The sequence below is a fragment of the Balaenoptera borealis genome (genome assembly GCF_965194805.1).
Source record: "Balaenoptera borealis genome assembly, chromosome: 6".
NCBI lineage: Eukaryota > Metazoa > Chordata > Mammalia > Artiodactyla > Balaenopteridae > Balaenoptera > Balaenoptera borealis.
The window spans coordinates 35,867,964-35,885,642 of record NC_138863.1 but is presented as its reverse complement, the minus strand read 5'-3'; the positions used below and the strand labels follow the sequence as shown (position 1 = coordinate 35,885,642).

Here is a 17,679-nt window from a genome sequence, read left to right as displayed (position 1 = left end):
CTCATAGGTCAGGGGGATCTGATGAGCAAGGGAGATTCGGAGCTGTTTCCCTCATCCGTGATTCCACTGATGTCGGCTCATTAGTCAGAAACATATTTTGAATAATCTTAAGAGCCTGAAAGTATCTTGATTCCAAACACTGAAATAAGGATTTGGAGTCTTCTGTTCTCCGTCCCAGCCTTCTTTAGTTCACATCTCATTCTTAAGCCCTTGACATGGTCTCTATTGTTTTTCTACAGCAGGAGATAAAAACCACTATTTTAGTTGTTTGATTTTTACTGTGTGATTAGTCTAGGCATGACGGAGAGAAAAGCACGTGAAGCATTATTTTATTTGAAAGCCAGAAGCACATAATGTTTATTAATAAAGAGCCTGGTTTACATAGATTTTATTATTATTGAGCATAAAATGGTTTATATTACAAGCAAGGGTGAAATTACTAACTAATTAGCCTGTGAAGATCGTGTTTAATGGAATATATAAATCTAGGGTGTTGCTTTTTTTGTAAACCTTAAGGGTCTTATTCATTAAACATGTACATATGCAGCCTTTATGCTGAAACAGGGGATTGTCATATATAATTCAAGGTCAAATGATTCAATCTGTGTTTCTCAAAGTCCAAAAATCTCAGAGCTTTAAATTCCTTAACTCTTATGGAAATTGGTTTCAACACACAGCTGCCTTAGTGTACACACTGAATTCAACTATAAATGATGGCAACTGAGAAAAGCAAAAATGAAGAATTGAAGGGCTAAATTCTCTGTCTGTCTCTCTCTCTTTCTCTCTCTCTCTGGATACTGTAGCTTAAAACCCACTTAACTCTTCCAAAGGAACTTTGTTTCTATTAATTTAGAGGATTGCACAATCTTTGTAAACACACCATTCTCAACAGGTTTGCATGGCGGAAATAGAGACACAGATGTAGAGAACAAACGTATGGACACCAAGGGGGGAAAGTGATGGGGAGGTGGTGGTGGTGGTGTGATGAATTGGGAGACTGGGATTGACATGTATACACTGATATGTATAAAATGGATAGCTAATATTAACCTGCTGTATAAAAAATAAAATTCAAAAATTCAAGCAACAACAATAACAAAAACACACCATTCTCATATATTTCAGTTAAATTTTGTAATAGCACCATAAAATGTGTCAGGCATTGCAATAAACTATCAGTCACAGGAAGCACAAATTGTATGAGAAAATTACTAGAAGCCATGTCTTAGAAGGTAGAAAAAAGCAAAATTCTTCAAGAACTTGCAAAAATAATCCTTAATGTTTCCTTAAAATGTGTGTTTCTTCTTTAAATAAAAATAGAGACTATGTGTTTTAAGTAAGGTATCGGGATTTGAAGCAGTGTGGCTACTTTAACCCTTTGACTTCACCCACCTTCTTCAATGCTAGTTCCTCAAGGCCACTAGAGAGCAGGTAAGCTTCCTTCTTTACCTACCCCCTACCACTTCGGAGTCGCAGAGTTATCAGGGGCTAAAGCAGGGAGAGGCAGACATATGCATGCTGCCATTTTTTACTTTCAGAAGAGGTTTTATGGGCAAAACTTAGAGCATATTGGGTTTGCCATATATTACATAATTGGTTGAAAGTTGACTTTCAACTATCCTGATTCTAGTCCTTTCATTCAAAATCCAAGTTACCACAGGTGATCAATTCACTTCTGCTCTGGGAAACTACAATATGCTTCTTTGCAAGAATAAAGAGGCCTCAGCTGAGGGCTTGGACTGGCTGAATGGTAGCAAGTTGTTTTGTTTGTCTCTTGCTTATTTGAACAGCCTCGGGGTGACTACAATAAACAAAATCAAGCCCAAACAGAAAACTCAGTTTAGCTACCATGGTAATACTAGAATGATTTTCAGTTACTCTGGGACCATCCCAACAACTCCAAATGATGAAAACATTATTCACAATGAGATAAGGCTGCATGTTGCCATAAAGGCTCTGACGTTCCGTTTTATGGAAGTGCTTTTGTTTTAATCTCAGAACTCAGAACGAATCTAGACCTACCAAACCATAAGATTTGTATTTAGGAAATTTGTGTTTAGGAAGAACCTCGAATGTTTGCTCTGGAGGGCGTGGGATTCTTGGACACGGGGGTTTGAGGGCTCTGAGGGCTGGCCTGGCCATGAGCACATCATTTAAAGATGAACACTGCCCCCTGCTGGGGAGAGACCACATTACCTCCCGAAGGTACGTCTGAGGGTGGAAAAACAACTGCTATATAAGAGGGAAATTCATTTTGATTCTTTCACTTTTTTTTTCACTTCTTAACTTGACAGCTAAGTTCAGAAATATTATAACTGCCAAGCATCACTATTGCATTTCAAGACAACTTGGTTTATTTTATTATTCTCAGCGCATTATTATGAACTACCGCCCCTGGCAGAAATCCATCTAAATGAAAAGATAAGAGAAACAAAGGCAGCCACTGTGGTGACTGGGGGGCTTTTGAGATGGAACAGGGCATGGAAAAGAGAAAACTCTGTAAAAGGTTTTGATAGTTTATAATTCGACCATAGCCAGTCACAACATCAAACGTTAGAGAGAGAATTCGAGCTTATAGTGCTCGGGGAGCTTGCAAAAGCATCTGAATCATCTGATTTTCTGTCCATACCTTTTCCCCCTAAACTGAGCACCACGACAGAGCTGCCCAGAGAAGGGCATGGAGACCAGGGCTGGGGATCCAGACCCCTTCTTCTAGCCCCAAGAAGGGGTTAGAACACTCCAAGGACACTCCAAGGTGTGCCCTCACCCCAACTCCCTTCCTGCCTCCTAGGGTGAACTGCAGTTAAGGTGAACTCCAAGAGCAAGGGCTCTTTTCATGAGGAGAATTTGTGGGCAGGTTGCTGAGGGAACCCCTGGAAGCACAGGTCAGATTCAGTTGCTGGTGCCCACTGTGCACCATCTTCCTACAGTGTTATTATTCACACTAATTATTCACATAGATTGTCCTTTTAACACTGTCCTATCAACACAGCAACTTCCTGAGGAAGGAATTACCCCAGTCCTCTACAAGTTAGGAAATTTGGAATTAAAAAAGATAAAATAGCTTGTTCATGGCCATGCAGTTAGTAGGTGGAACAGACCCTGTGCTCATCCTGCCTTATACATCTTTAGAGTTGACATGCAGCTCTGCTTTCCAAAGTTGCTCTATCAACCTGTATAAATATGTACAGCAATGGGCTGCATGGGGTAATCAAAGAATTCTATTAAATATTCATCCACTTCATTGATGAATTTCCTGCAGGAAGTAATTCTGGCCTCCAAAGCACCACCATGCTTTGTAAATAAGAATTAATTCAGTATTAAGTGACATATTTTTATGCCCAATTTCAGAATAATTATTATACTTAAAGAACAAATTATATATTCCCTCAAAACACCTTCCTCCCTCATAGATACTAACCCTAAATGAAATATGATCACATGTCACTCCCCTCCTCAAAATTCTTCATTGTTCTCTGGAAGTGGATATTAATAGTTGCTCAGTATGAAAAGTATTCTAAAATCAAATCAGTTTAGAGAAAGCTTCATTTTATATCCTCCTGTGGGTATACCAATAGCTCTAGAAAATCCTACTGTAAGAAAAACTATTTAATTTCTTTGGACCAAACATTTCTCCAACTTATTGGGCCAAAGAATTGTATTAATGGAATATCTATTAACAGATCAAGGAATCTGGGGAACGGAGTTTAGGGAATATTGGCTTACATGGTAAAATCTAGACTCTTTAGCTTGGCAATAAGCCTTTCATAAACCAATTCTTGCCCACCACCTCCAGCTTCATTTCTTCCAATTCTCTTCCGTGCAGCCTAAAATTGAACCAAATATTTGCTGTTTCCTGAATTTATCTTGTTATTTCATGCCTGCATGTCTTTAAACACACTGGTCCTTCTGCCTGGAGCATCCTTGGACCTCCTTATCCACCTGGCCACCTCCTAACCATTCTTTCCAGCCTCAAGTCAGCTCTTTCCCTGTGAAAACGCTTCCTTCCCTAACTTCCTCCAGGAAGGTTTAGCCACTGCTCTGTCTATATCTGGGCCTTTCTGGGTACATCTTTCCACTTACCACATCATTGTGTATTTTTTTCCCTTCTCTTTCCGCATTAGCCCTTCCAGAAACCCAAAGTATCCCTATTCCCCAGGATTTATTGATGCCTGGAGCATTCATGGATCAATGACTGGGGAATTTGTTCTGAGATTTCTTTCCTTAACTTCCTTCTTTATTCAAAGCAGTCCTATACAAAGTAATTTCATCTCCTCTTAAAAATCTTGATAATACTAATAATAATGATAATGGCTAATATTTGAGTGCTTCCTATGTGCCAGGCTCCACACTATTTTTCACAGACTAGCTTGTTCAATTATCATAACCAAATGATACGAGTATATGATTGTTCCCATTTTACAGATAGGGAAATAAAGGCACATGGAAGTCAAGTAATTTGCTCAAGTTCACAGAACAGGTGAATGCAGAGCTAGGATTTGTACCCAAAGATCCTCTATGTATTCTCTATATTGTCCCATAACTTTGTAATATAGGAGCTCTATTATAATATTCAAACATGAAAAAAGTTCATTACAATAGAAATAGAAAAACAAGGAATAAGCTTTCTTCCAATTCACCAAGGAAGGGGAAGAATTAGATATTTATGGTGCAGCGTAGGAGGATCACAGAAGAACCACAAACAGGTCTCGAAAAAAATCCACCTGTCAAGTTCTTGGGGAAAATAAGAGCATTATAAAGAAGGAAATGTTCGTTACTCCTCAGTAATGAAGCGGCCTTCCGAGGTTATGTGGAGGGCCCAATGGAGGCTAACCTCTGAGTAAAGCTTCTGCTGTTCTGTCACTGGGGGCAGTGGGCTATCAGTGGCAGCTGTGGTTCGGGCTGCAGTCACGTGGTCACCACAGCCACAGCGACTCCCACAGCTGAAATGCATCTGTCCCTTGCCCTGCAGCTTCCCCTTTACAGATAGGAAACTGAGGCTCTGTAAGACCAGTGACTGCTCCAGCTTACCCAGTTAGTAACAAAGTTGAGCTCAACTCCAGATCTCACCCTGGAGGCCCTCCAAAGACTCCCAGGAAAGGAAGCCGTCTTTAAAAGCCCATTAGCATTTTAGTTGCTTCTGTGAAATTTGTATTTGCTCTTGTATTTTCTTCTTGAATTTTAGTCTGGTCATCCAAAACCAGACTGGCTATCTCTTGAGACAGACTGTTATGCTTTTGTCTGTTGCTGTGGAGTGCAAAGTACATCTTCATTGAACACTTGTTCACCAATTAATTAAATGAGGTCCAAGACCAAATGTGTAGGTCAAATGGGTGGACATTTTCCATGACTCTCAGGCAGCTGCCAAAGTCAGCCCACCAGAAGGCTGCAGACGTTTTTACATCACTACATGCGGAACCCAGCCGCTCTGCCTCTCACTAGCTGCAAAACGTTCATTAAGTCTCTTGATTTCTCTGTGTCTGCAGTGCCTCATTAATAAAAATGAGGATATAGATTTCTCTGAGGGTCCTTCTAGCTCTAAATTTCTAGGGTGAGATTTTCAACATTGAAGAGAGTAGAAATTCCCCCAAGAATGCTGACATTACTGGTAAATAATTTGCATTTGCGTGGTTTGCAGAAGAATGTGAAAGCCTAAGTACTATGTTTCCAGTATATAGCTTGCCTAGCACAGGGAGATCAGCTCTGTGCTTTGTGACCACCTGGAGGGGTGGGATAGGGAGGGTGGGAGGGAGGGATATGCAAGAGGGAGGAGATATGGGAACGTATGTATATGTATGGCTGATTCACTTTGTTATAGGGCAGAAACTAGCACACCATTGTAAAGCAATTATACTCCAATAAAGATGTTTAAAAAAAATAAAATAAAATAAAATAAATAAATGAATACAGAAATAGACGGGCTCTCTTCCTAGTTCACATCCTGTTGCCTAGGCTTTCCAACCATAAAGCAGGCCGTAGGCTTTACATATATTTTGTGGTATGGCCGATGCCACAATTCAGTAGTAATAACGGTGCTTCAAATAGGAGCCAGAGATCATAGCACATGCCTTACATTGCCACCACCTTAACACATGGGAAGATCCTTACTTTTTAATGACTCTGACTGCTTTACGAAAACTGTTGGGAGGACATCAGAGGTGCCCCCGGTTGCTGGCACCTCCACTTTAACCTGAGAATGGACTGTTAAACTCTGTTATGGAGTGAATTTTGTCCCCCCAAATTTATACATTGAAACCCTAATTTCCAATGTGACTGTACTTGAGGCAGAGCCTTTGGCGGGGGGGCGGGGGTTAATTAAGGTTAAATGAGGTCATAAGGGTGAGGCTCTAATTCAATAGAACTGATGTCCTCATGAGAAGAGGAAGAGACACACAAGAGATCTCTCTCTCTCTCTCTCCACCAACACAGAGAAAAGGTCATGTGAGGACACAGTGAGAAGGTGACCATCTGAAAGCCAGGAAGAAAGGCCACAGAAGAAACCAAACTTGCCAACACCTTGATCTTGGACCTCCAGCCTCCAGAACTGTAAGAAAATAAATTTCTGTTGTTTAAGCCACATGGTCTGCGGTACTTTGTTATGACAGCCCTAGCAAAATAATACACCCCCTAAAACCAACGTTGTGATAGCCCCTAAATTAACTTCCATTTTTATTTAGTGACTAAATCGCAGCCTCTGAGACTTAGCCAAAGGCCACAGGCCAAGAGATGGGAAAATGCCACACAAGGCCCTCTCCATTTTGTCCTTAGAGAACTGGTGACTTCATGCCTGCCTCTCAGCTAGCAGCATGGAAGCATGACCACCCAGGGCAGCGGGTTCCAGAATTTTGTACTATTCTATCTGCCATGTTCCCCACCTGTCAGTCTACTGCTTTGCCCGAGGAGAAAAAAAGAAGGCAGGCCATCACTCCTCTGCTGTGCTAGTTTTACTAATATTCATCCATCCATTCTGTCATTCAACAAATATTTATTGAATGCCTACAATATGCCAGGCACTGTTTCAGGGACTTGGGATATTACAGTGAGAAAAATAAGTAAAAATTCCCATCTCCATGGAGCTTACATTCTAATGAAATAACTTCTAATGGAGCCAGAATTCTTGGTTTTTTTTAAATCTTATTTTAACACCGCTCTTTATTTTCCATAAGTTACCTTATCCTACACTACAACAGGTTTCCATCTTTAACCATTTTCTTGATCTGCTTTCCCATGTCCTTAAGAAAGTGAATAACATTACCTTTAGTCCATTTTACCAATAGGGACATTGAAGGGCAAAAGGTAATTGAGTCTACTTTTTCCCAAAGCACTGACACACCTCATATCAGTGCAAGGGTTGGAAACTGGAATTTCTCAAGTCTGGAGTACAGATTAACCATCAGAAAGCAAAGCACAAGTGCTTCATATTCTTAGTTTCCACTAAAGCCCTGTACTGGCAGTAAAAATACAAACAAAATTCCCCATAACTTCTCCATGGGGACCCTTCTTGGCTGATTTCTTGTAACTCCATTGCACTGGTTCAGACAAAATCAACCAAGGTCATGACAGTGAAATTCATATTGCACGCTGATCCGAGAATTTGGATAGGAGTTACAAACATGAACTCAAAGCCAGAATACAGAATTTACCCTGTAATTATTTTATTTTTGACTATAGCAAGTCTCAATCAAATGGCTATCCTGGGTTCAAAGCACTGTTTTTTGAAAACATCTAAAAGCCAACTTATACTTATGTGTAAAATGTACACATTAAATATAAATGATTCAGCAACATGGATCAGATTTTACACAGTGTAAAAATCTCTTCTTTAAAGCCAGCCACTCCAGAAATTAGCTTTATCATATTTATAAATCTGTTTGAAGATTAAATCTTTTTTCCCCTTTACCAAAATCAGTAAACAACTATCAATGTCCCAAGGTTTTATGTTAAAGCACGAGAATTTCTCTAGGTTGTGGTTAACCACCCTTTGTATCTTGTGTTTTTTTTTCTTAATTCCTCTGACTGTTTTGTCACACTGGAAGCTCACCCTCTCCAAAATTAAGACAGTGACCACAGTACTACTGGCGAGTAGCGTATGGGGGAGGATGTATTTGGGTCAAAAAATTAGAATGGGGTTTCATTCCAAGAAACTTATCTTAGAGAAGCTGCCTAGACTTGACCTTCTGCCATAGGGGAACACGTTAGAATCAGCTCTTGGAATGGTTGTATAGAGTCAAGGCAATCCGATCATCGAGGCAAAGCTTAATAATCATGCTACAGATCACCAGAGAAATCCAAGTCCTTGCCCTCAGACCGCTATGAGGAAGTCAGCATCTAATGTACAGAAGAAACCCAGCCTGCGAGACATTAAAAAAAATAGGCATTAAAATCACTGGTATTTGGCCACCATACATCAAGCTGGTTTTGAAAATAAATTATAATCTTTCTACTCAGGGCACGGATCTTCTTAAGACCAGCAGAAGCCCTGAACCCTCATGACAGAGAAGGGAAAACAACCTCCATCGAGAATCACAAACAGATGGTTACGACCTCCCCTGGACAAGGTGTTCTCTGCATTTATTTTTCTTTGGGAAATTAAATAAAAAGACCCCACTGCCTGGGCCTGGGTTCAGTCCCTGGTCAGGGAACTGAGATCCCACAAGCCGCGGGCTTCTCGTTGTGGTGGCTTCTCTTGTTGTGGAGCACGGACTCTAGGCGCGCAGGCTTCAGTAGTTGTGGCTCACGGGCTCTAGAGCGTAGGCTCAGTAGTTGTGGCACACGGGCTTAGTTGCTCCGCGGCATGTGGGATCTTCCCGGACCAGGGCTCGAACCTGTGTCCCCTGCATTGGCAGGCAGATCCTTAACCACTGTGCCACCAGGGAAGTCCCAAGAGTGTGTTCCTTGTGTTCTGCCAAACTGAGGTCCTTCTTAACTCCTCTTCCCTCCCTCACCTCCACTAACCTCCAACCTGTCAGGTCACGAGGTCAGCTTCAGACTGATGTTCTTCTGCATTTTGTCGTCAGTGTTGGCATAAGCAACATCCTGTTTCAAATAAGAAGGTTTAAAAAAAACCCTCATAAAGCTCCTTGGACATCAAATGACTCTTACAAAACAACAATTTGATAAATTAAGTGTAAATGAATCAGAAACATGTGGATCAAGTTTCCCTCAGAATACGCATGGGGTTAAGTATTCAGAGGGAAAGTGCTCGGGAAAATGTATTCTGAACGCAGAATGTTTGAACAATAAGCTCAAACTTGACAGTTTCCCCACCCCGGGTCAACCCAAGTGATAAATATGCGTGTGTAGGTATGGCGCAGGGTCACAGGGTGCTTGCAGCCCTGCCACCCCGCTAATAACTATGGTATATGGAGTGAGCCGTGAAGAGGGGCTGCGAGGCTGAGGCCTCAGGCTCATCTGTGTTCCCACTTACCCAGGGTTTGTTTTTGTTTGGTTTTTCATATGAGAGCAGAACGTTGTAATGATTTCCACTGCCACTCACCCACCCCCTCCCCATCATTTTATTCCCATCGCAGAAACCCTCGGGGAGAATCTACTGTGTGTGACAAAGAAATATGTCTTTTCTCTGTGTTACAGACCTTGGATCGCATCCAGGGCCCCCCTTTTCCCCGGAGGCCAGCTCTGCTCGTTTATGATTTGCATTTCATTGCCGTACACTGAACCCAGCGAGAAGTTGTCTGAACCAGCAGAATGGTGAGAGCTAAAAGTAGCAAGCAAGAAGCCTCCATTCTCCCGCTCATTCTGCACAGAGTCTGCACTGCCAGAAATCCAAAGCCAAATTTGATTTAAAATTTATACAAGCAAAGAACATCAACATGAGTACACTCAGTCTCTCTTCTCTTCCCCTTTCCCAAGACCCTTCTTGGCCTGGGAACCTCTATTTTATGTTTAATTTAATTTTGGATTGCTAATTATTATCTTTTTCTCTTCCCCCACCCTTTTATGATCTTGTCATTCACTTTCACAAGGTCCTTATTTTATTTTCTTAAACTTTTTTACCCATGAATCTTTAATTTGCAAAACTGAACAAAGTCAACTTTTGGAATACGAACAATATGAACTTGAAAGAGGAAGGAGTAGGCTCAAGGAGAGGAGTCTAATATTTGGAGGGGAAAATTCAATTTAGAAGGCATTAAAATATACAGAATATACTCTATATAGGGAAAGAAGATCCATTCATCCTGTTCTGTACATTAGCATTTTATAAATGCTAATGAAAGAGTTATAGGAAAGTTTTTTTTTAAATGAAGTCATCTCTGATATTCAGATTAGTTTGCTGGGACTACAAAACAAAAGTACTGATTTTAAGACAGAGCTCTGTCCTAAACTACACACCCAATTTTTGGAAGTGATATTGAAATGTATTCTTACCAGCACCTCAAAATAACAAGTAAACTGCTTCCCCTCCTGTATCCCTACCTTTGTTAAGGATAAAGGATGAAGCTACCTCTTCTCACACCCCATGTCCAAGAGGCCATAAAGAGTGATTATTTTCTAAATGCTTCCGATTTCATTCACACCTGAGCCCCTCTGCCTGAATTTGTAAAACCACATGCTCTTCTGTCCCTGACCTACGAGTCAGTCCATCACCCACAATGCAATCCTAGTCATTTTCTAATATGCACCCCTGAGTGTGACCCTGCCCTGCTGAAATCCTTCTATGTCTTCCGTTCCTGGGGAAGGTGGTTCTCAAGGGTCAAGGGATGGAGGGAAGAGAACTGACTCAAATCTCCCCAGGGAGCTTTTCTACTCTGCACCATTTCTACAATAACTGCCCTTCCTCCCTCTTGACTGGGACATGTGCGAGGGTTTGAAGGGGAACTGGAAAGGAGTCTGGTTCATTGTGAGGTAGTCTCTCTTCCCCTTCCTGCTCACCTCCCCTTCTCCTCCACCCCTCAAAACCTTCTGGCCTTGAAGATGAAGTCTAAGCTCCCCAGGGCATAGGAGGCCTTGCAGAAGCAGGGACCAGGGAACCCTCCCCTGCCCTCTGCCCTGCATTTATGCTACTTGACCATCCAGACTCTCTCCCTTTCCATATGGGCAGTGCCTGCTTTTTTCTCCGTCTGAAACGCCCTTTCTTTCCTGGCTAACTCCACTTCTCCATCAAGCCTCAACTCAAACATTTCTTCCTAATCACCTGGGGCACACTGGGCCCTTCGCACAAGGACCTGGTATGTTTTACATGTCTGTCTCTTTCCCAGCGCAGGACTTCCTGAGGGATGAAGCCAGATCTTAAAGAGTCTTTGTTCCCCCTAGAAGATGCTGAATGGTTTTTGAATGACTAGATGCAGTCATGTGTAAATAAATAAATGGGTGAAAGAAATCACAGTAGTCAGGTCTACATGAGCTGACTCATATATGTTTTGCAAACAGTTTGTAGCAATATCTTATTATTGCACAATTAATCCAATCTGGCCACTAAGCTACGAGCAATAACCAGACTACGGTACAAGTGAACTAGTTATTTTGGTCAACTTAACATGCAAATGAGACTTAGACATTTGTTGATCGACTCACATATGAAATAAACTTTCTCCCTAAAAAAGAGTATATAGCAACTATTATGAATTTTAAAATGCTAACATTTATTTCTCGAGTACTTACTATGTACCAGGCAGTGACTTACATGTTTTCTGTGCATCGATTCATTTAGTCCTCACAGAAACTCTAGAAGGAACATGCCTTTATGGTGCCCACTTTACAGATGAGAAAGATACCCACAGGCACCAGCAGAGCACGCACAGCCCATGTTCTCACCCAGTAGGTTACCCTGTCTCTCAGGAAACAAATGGGCAATGTGTGGTTTCTACTAGAAACAGCAAACAATATTTTCCAAAGGAGAACCATAATTAAACTATATACAGCTTCCATCTTATATTCAGATCAAAAAGGCACCGCAAATCCCAGCTGTTCTTGTAGTTAGATCCTGTCACTTCTGTTGGTCAATTCATTTATGATACATAACACACCAAAAGTCGGGAGGTAAAGTTTTTTCCGACTTGACGGAACTGATTTTTGCCCCCTTCCCCATAAAACTGGTTCTGAGATGACTTTAACTTAACCATTCTCTGGAGAGCAAAAAATATGGGTGCCCTGCAGCTTCTAGGACACTGGATTCCAGAAAGGGCCAAAGAAATGTAAACCAGGGGAGGGGACACAGAAGCCAGAGTGACCATGAGAGGCAGGGAGGGGCTCAAGGTCTCTGAAGTGGATGCCGTTCCAGATGGCTGACTGTCCACACGGCCTGCTCTCCCCTCAAGATTCTGAGCTTTTAAATAAAAGCAACCACCGTACTTGCCTGTCAGTACTCTGTTTATCCAAGACAGGAAACGAGGCTTAATTAAAGAAGGTGAAAAACACACTTGTAGCCATGTCATCTTTCACTATATCCTTTTGTAATCCTGTGTTATGTTATAATTACTATAAGATAACAATAAAAATTAAATCAATAATGGTTCCTCTTTCATAAAAGGTAGGCAGGAGGCTCTGACTTCCCATCCTCACCTCCACAGCCCCTTCCCACTTCCCAGAGAACCACAGTTGAGACTTCTGGTCTACCAGGAGACCCTGTACCCTTGTGTACCTGACACTGAATTCTGTGCCCAGCTCCTCAGCGGAAAGCAGACCGTTTAACCTCCCTTCGCCTCTATCTCTCCATCTGTAAAAGGTCTGAAAAAATGCAGGCCACCTGCTTTCTTCACAGGAGAGTGGCGAGAATTAATGATATTAGGTTAATGCTGTCAGCTTCCTGAAGGGCTCAGGGAATTTGGAATGAGAGACCCTGTATGGATATCAGATATGATTCCCTAATCAAAGGACTTTGGGCTGTCCATATATCTTTAGAACCAGGGGCACTGGAACACCAGCTTTTCTATTTGTTATTTGAAATGGTACCCAAAAGAGAAGAGGACAAGACATGACTGAAGGATATGACTGAGACAACCCTTCTGGTGACCATCCATTCAACATCTGTCTGAGGGGAGGTGATTACGGGCCTCAGATTGCCAAGTCCATTATCATTAGCACATTATTTGGTGCTGAACGCATTGAAAGGACAGGTCAGGCCACAAATGTCTTTGTTAAATGCAGAGCAACACCCACCCTCCTCCTGCCCACTCCAGGCCTGTGTAAAGTGAGCCGTGGGGTGCCTTTCTCCCCTCCCCACTACGCTGCCTGCACTACCATCCCACCCCTGGCCCCCACCCCTCATTTAAGAGTTCACAAACTGCTCCTGCCAGTTTAAGCAAAAAATGTTCCAAGAGGTAACAGGGCCACGGTAATTAATTTTGCTCCTTGACTGGAAGGTGAAAAGCTTTTTATTATGTAAATTATAAATGTCCTGAAGGGAAACTTTATCTCCCTCTCACCAATGAGCCCATCAGGCTGCCTGAATCAGGATTTTTTTTTATGTTTATTAGTCTAGGGGGGCCAGTTAGGACGTTTCATATCTTCTAAGTGCTGACATTTATCTATTGCTTCCAAATAAGCTTAGTGGCAGGGAGCCACAGGCAGACCACTAAGTAGGGAGGGGTGGGAGGAGTCTGTCTACAGACAGGCAGAGCACAAAGGGAGCAACCTCTGGGCCTGAAAGGTGGGTGGGAGCCCACTGTTCCCCATGTTGAGGGCTTTTGTCTCTCCCTCGTGTTCCCCCTTCACCCCATCCTCCTCCCCTGTGATTCCTTCTCACCTGTCTCATCTCTGCCTTGGCTAATGATACCTTGGGGCTCTGGGCACAGCAAACCCTCCCTGGGGCTGAGGATGCTCTGCTCCTCCCTCCACAGCCATCAGCATTCCCAGCCATACTCTTTTGGCTCATTGTTGGGGGACCTCCTTGCTCTCAAAAGAACACTGGAGTTTTTTCTTCCCTCAGAGGGACAAGTTTATACACTATGATGTTTGCATTTTATGTATCACCTTGACTGAGCCCCAGTGCCCAGATATGTGGGCAAATGTTATTCTGGATGTTTCTGTGTTTTTGGATGAGATTAAAATTTAAATTGGTGGGCTCTGAGTAAAGCAGATTGTTCTTCATAATGTCGGTGGGCCTCATCTAATCCGTAGAAGGCCGGAATAGAGCAAAAGACTGACCTCCCCTAAGCAAGAGGGGATTCTGCAGCAGATAACTTTGGACTTGAATTGCAACATCCACTCTTCCCTGGGTCTCCAGCCTGCTGACTCACCCTACAGGTTCAGGGCTTGCAGCCTACATAATTGCAGAAGCCAATTCCTTAAAATCTTTCTCTATAGATATAGATATAGATATAGACATTGATATATCCTATTGGTTCTGTTTTTCTGGAGAACGCTGACTAATACATACGCCACTGAGAATATAGACTACAAACACCACTCTACTCCAAAAGGTTAGGGTATATGATAGTGACTGGGACCTAACAAACCTTGAGAAAGGGTAAGCTTTGGTGTTCTTATTTTACACAATAACATCTCTCTTTTTTTTTTTAACATCTTTATTGGAGTATAATTGCTTTACAATGGTGTGTTACCTTCTGCTTTATAAGAAAGTGAATCAGCTATACATATACATATATCCGCATATCTCTTTCCTCTTGCATCTCCCTCCCTCCCACCCTCCCTATCCCACCCCTCTAGGTGGTCACAAAGCACCAAGCTGATCTCCCTGTGCTATGCGGTTGCTTCCCACTAGCTATCGGTTTTACATTTGGTAGTGTATATATGTCCACGCCACTCTCTCACTTTGTCCCAGCTTACCTTTCCCCCTCCCCGTGTCCTCAAATAGGGGAGGGGGAAGGGTAATCCTACTAGAGGATTCTCTTGTAGGTCTGCGTCTTTATTCCCATCCTGCCCCTAGGTTCTTCATGACCATTTTTTTTTTTAGATTCCATACATATGTGTTAGCATATGGTATTTGTTTTTCTCTTTCTGACTTACTTCACTCTGTATGACAGACTCTAGGTCCATCCACCTCACTACAAATAACTCAGTTTCGTTTCTTTTTATGGCTGAGTAATATTCCATTGTATATATGTGACACATCTTCTTTATCCATTCATCTGTCGACGGACACTTAGGTTGCCTCCGTGTCCTGGCTATTGTAAAGAGTGCTGCAATGAACATTGTGGTACATGACTCTTTATGAATTATGGTTTTCTCAGGGTCTATGCCCAGTAGTGGGATTGCTGGGTCGTATGGTAGTTCTATTTTTAGTTTTTTAAGGAACCTCCATACTGTTCTCCATAGTGGCTGTATCAATTTACATTCCCACCAACAGGACAAGAGGGTTTCCTTTTCTCCACACCCTCTCCAGCATTTATTGTTTGTAGATTTTTTGATGATAGCCATTCTGACTGATGTGAAATGGTATCTCATTGTAGTTTTGATTTGCATTTCTCTAATGATTAATGATGTTGAGCATTCTTTCGTGTTACACAATAACACCTCTTGATCTGTAGCTGGGCTGTTGGGTAACACGTCCTAGGCTTCAGAATAGAGCAGAAAGCTGATGGAAAAGAAGCAGGGAGAGGTGAGATGAGTGTTTTCTAACCAGCCCAGATTTGAGGGCAGGCTCTGCATCCTCTGTTTAAAAAGTAATAAATCATAGCCAGGACGTGGAAGCAACCTAAATGTCCATCAACAGAGGAAAGGATAAAGAAGATGTGGTACATATATATACAATGGAATATTACTCAGCCATAAAAAGGAACAAAATTGTGCCATTTGCAGAGACATGGATGGACCTAGAGACTGTCATACAGAGTAAAGTAAGCCAGAAAGAGAAAACAGATATTGTATAATATCACTTATATGTGGAATCTAGAAAATTGATACAAATGAACTTATTTGCAAAGCAGAAATAGAGACACCTATGCAGAGAACAAACGTATGGATACCAAGGGGGGAAGGATGGTGGGATGAATTGGGAGATTGGGATTGACTTGTATACACTACTATGTATAAGATAGATAACTAATGAGAACCTACTGTATAGCACAGAGACCTCTACTCAGTGCTCTGTGGTGACCTAAGTGGGAAGGAAATCCAAAAAAGAGGGGATATATGGATATGTATAGCTGATTCACTTTGCTGTACAGCAGAAACTAACACAACATTGTAAAGCAGCTGTACTCCAATAAAAATTAGTTTAAAAAAAGTAATAAATCTATCTCATTGATGGACAGATGGCACAATTTCATAAGAAGCTTATAGGGAGAATTTCATCCTCCAATACTACAAAGCCCTGGGTACATGGTGGGGGTGAAACAGTGCCTTGTTTTCCTGGAACTTATAATCTAGTGAAGGATTCAGGTATTAAACAGATAAAGTCACATGTAAATGCATGTCATGATACCTGCTGAATCCCCTTAGAGGAAATAAACCTGTTTTGTTATAGATTGAAAGGTTAGGAAAGGCATCTCTGAAGAGACAACAGTTTGGAGAAACTGAAAAACAAATAGGAGTTGCCCAAGTTGGGGGAGAGCATTTCAAGTGAGGCAGTAGCAGATGTGGAGCTTTTAGGCAGCGAAGATCTTGATGAAAAGCAAAGGGGAGGCGCCTGGAGTGAGGGGGGCAGGCCCAGCCATGCACACAGGGGCCTGTCGGCCGTGCAGAGGATGCTGTGTCTTCTCCAAGTATAGTGAGGCGCTAGTGAGGTATTTTAAGCAGAGGAGTGACATTATCCTAATTTGTATTTGTAAAAATTATTTTGGCTACCTCTGCGTGGAAAATGGATTGGAGAATACATATGGCAAGACCAACATGATGGGCATTCTCTTTTTACTCTCCTCGCCAACTGGACGAGGAAAAACCTGTATTGACTATTCTTCCCTTGGCTTGTTACCTTTCAAGTGGAGAGATTCTTGCTTACCTGGGGATTGAAATATATAATTGAAAAATGGAGCAATGAGAGAGAGAGAAAGAGAAAACCCATCTGGGGTTAAATATCCAGAGGGGTTTTTTTTTTTTTTTTTGATGTGGGTGAGGGAGGGGTTGGAGGGAAGGAGTTGTAGGAAATAAGAAGCTTATTTGAGGCGTCCTTCTTTTTCTGGGAGAAACTTTCAAGCATAGAAAACCAGGGGGAAGGGAAAGGGAAATTTAATCTATTACTGTGGATTATGATGAGATCTTTCTATATCTATCAAGAAAAGTAAGTTAAGGATAGGAGTCCTTTATTAATTACTGTTGGTTGTTAGATGGTGCTTCCTTGGATCTTCCACTGCTCCATGACTGGAGTATGTAGGTTTTTACAAAAGGGTTTCACTTTACAAAAAGGATGCTCAAGCACCCAAAAGACAAGAGCAATGGGCTTGGCCGTGATAGAGCAGGGCCTCGGGACCTTCCTGAGGTGGTGGAGACATAAACAGAAGAGCGAGCAGAGCTGACACTGCCCCCAAATATCTCTCTCCTCTTCTTCCCTTCTTCCACAGTAAAAACATTTAATCTCAGCATTTAGACACCCAGAGCACAGACTCTAATTCCCAGCCTCTTTTGGAGTTGAATATGAGTGACCTTGTGGTCACATTATGGCTAATGGGATGAGTGCAATTTCCAGAACATGCCCCCAGAAGAAACTGCTGTCCCCTCTCCCAGCCCCTTTTCCCTGTTTCCAGGGGCTGGACCGTGGTGTGTGGTAAGGCATCTTGGATGACAGGGTAAAGGCAGCATACCGGGGGCGGTGGAGCTCCAGAT

The 17,679-nt window shown here is 42.1% G+C and overlaps 1 protein-coding gene across 3 annotated transcripts in view; it reads right to left on the bottom strand.

Annotated features, from left to right (window-relative positions):
- The window catches only part of FTCDNL1 (formiminotransferase cyclodeaminase N-terminal like), a 175,388-nt gene that overhangs the window by 29,579 nt on the left and 128,130 nt on the right, over positions 1-17,679 (bottom strand). The window contains exon 5 of one of the 3 annotated variants that reach the window (XM_082397424.1): positions 7,234-15,493. The exons of 1 other annotated variant lie outside the window; for it this stretch is intronic. In XM_082397424.1, coding sequence (XP_082253550.1) covers positions 15,393-15,493 — 101 coding nt within the window. In that variant the 3' untranslated portion in view covers positions 7,234-15,392. Of the gene's footprint in view, positions 1-7,233; positions 15,494-17,679 lie in introns of those variants that run through there. One more of the 3 variants, XR_014246130.1, reaches the window with a different exon arrangement.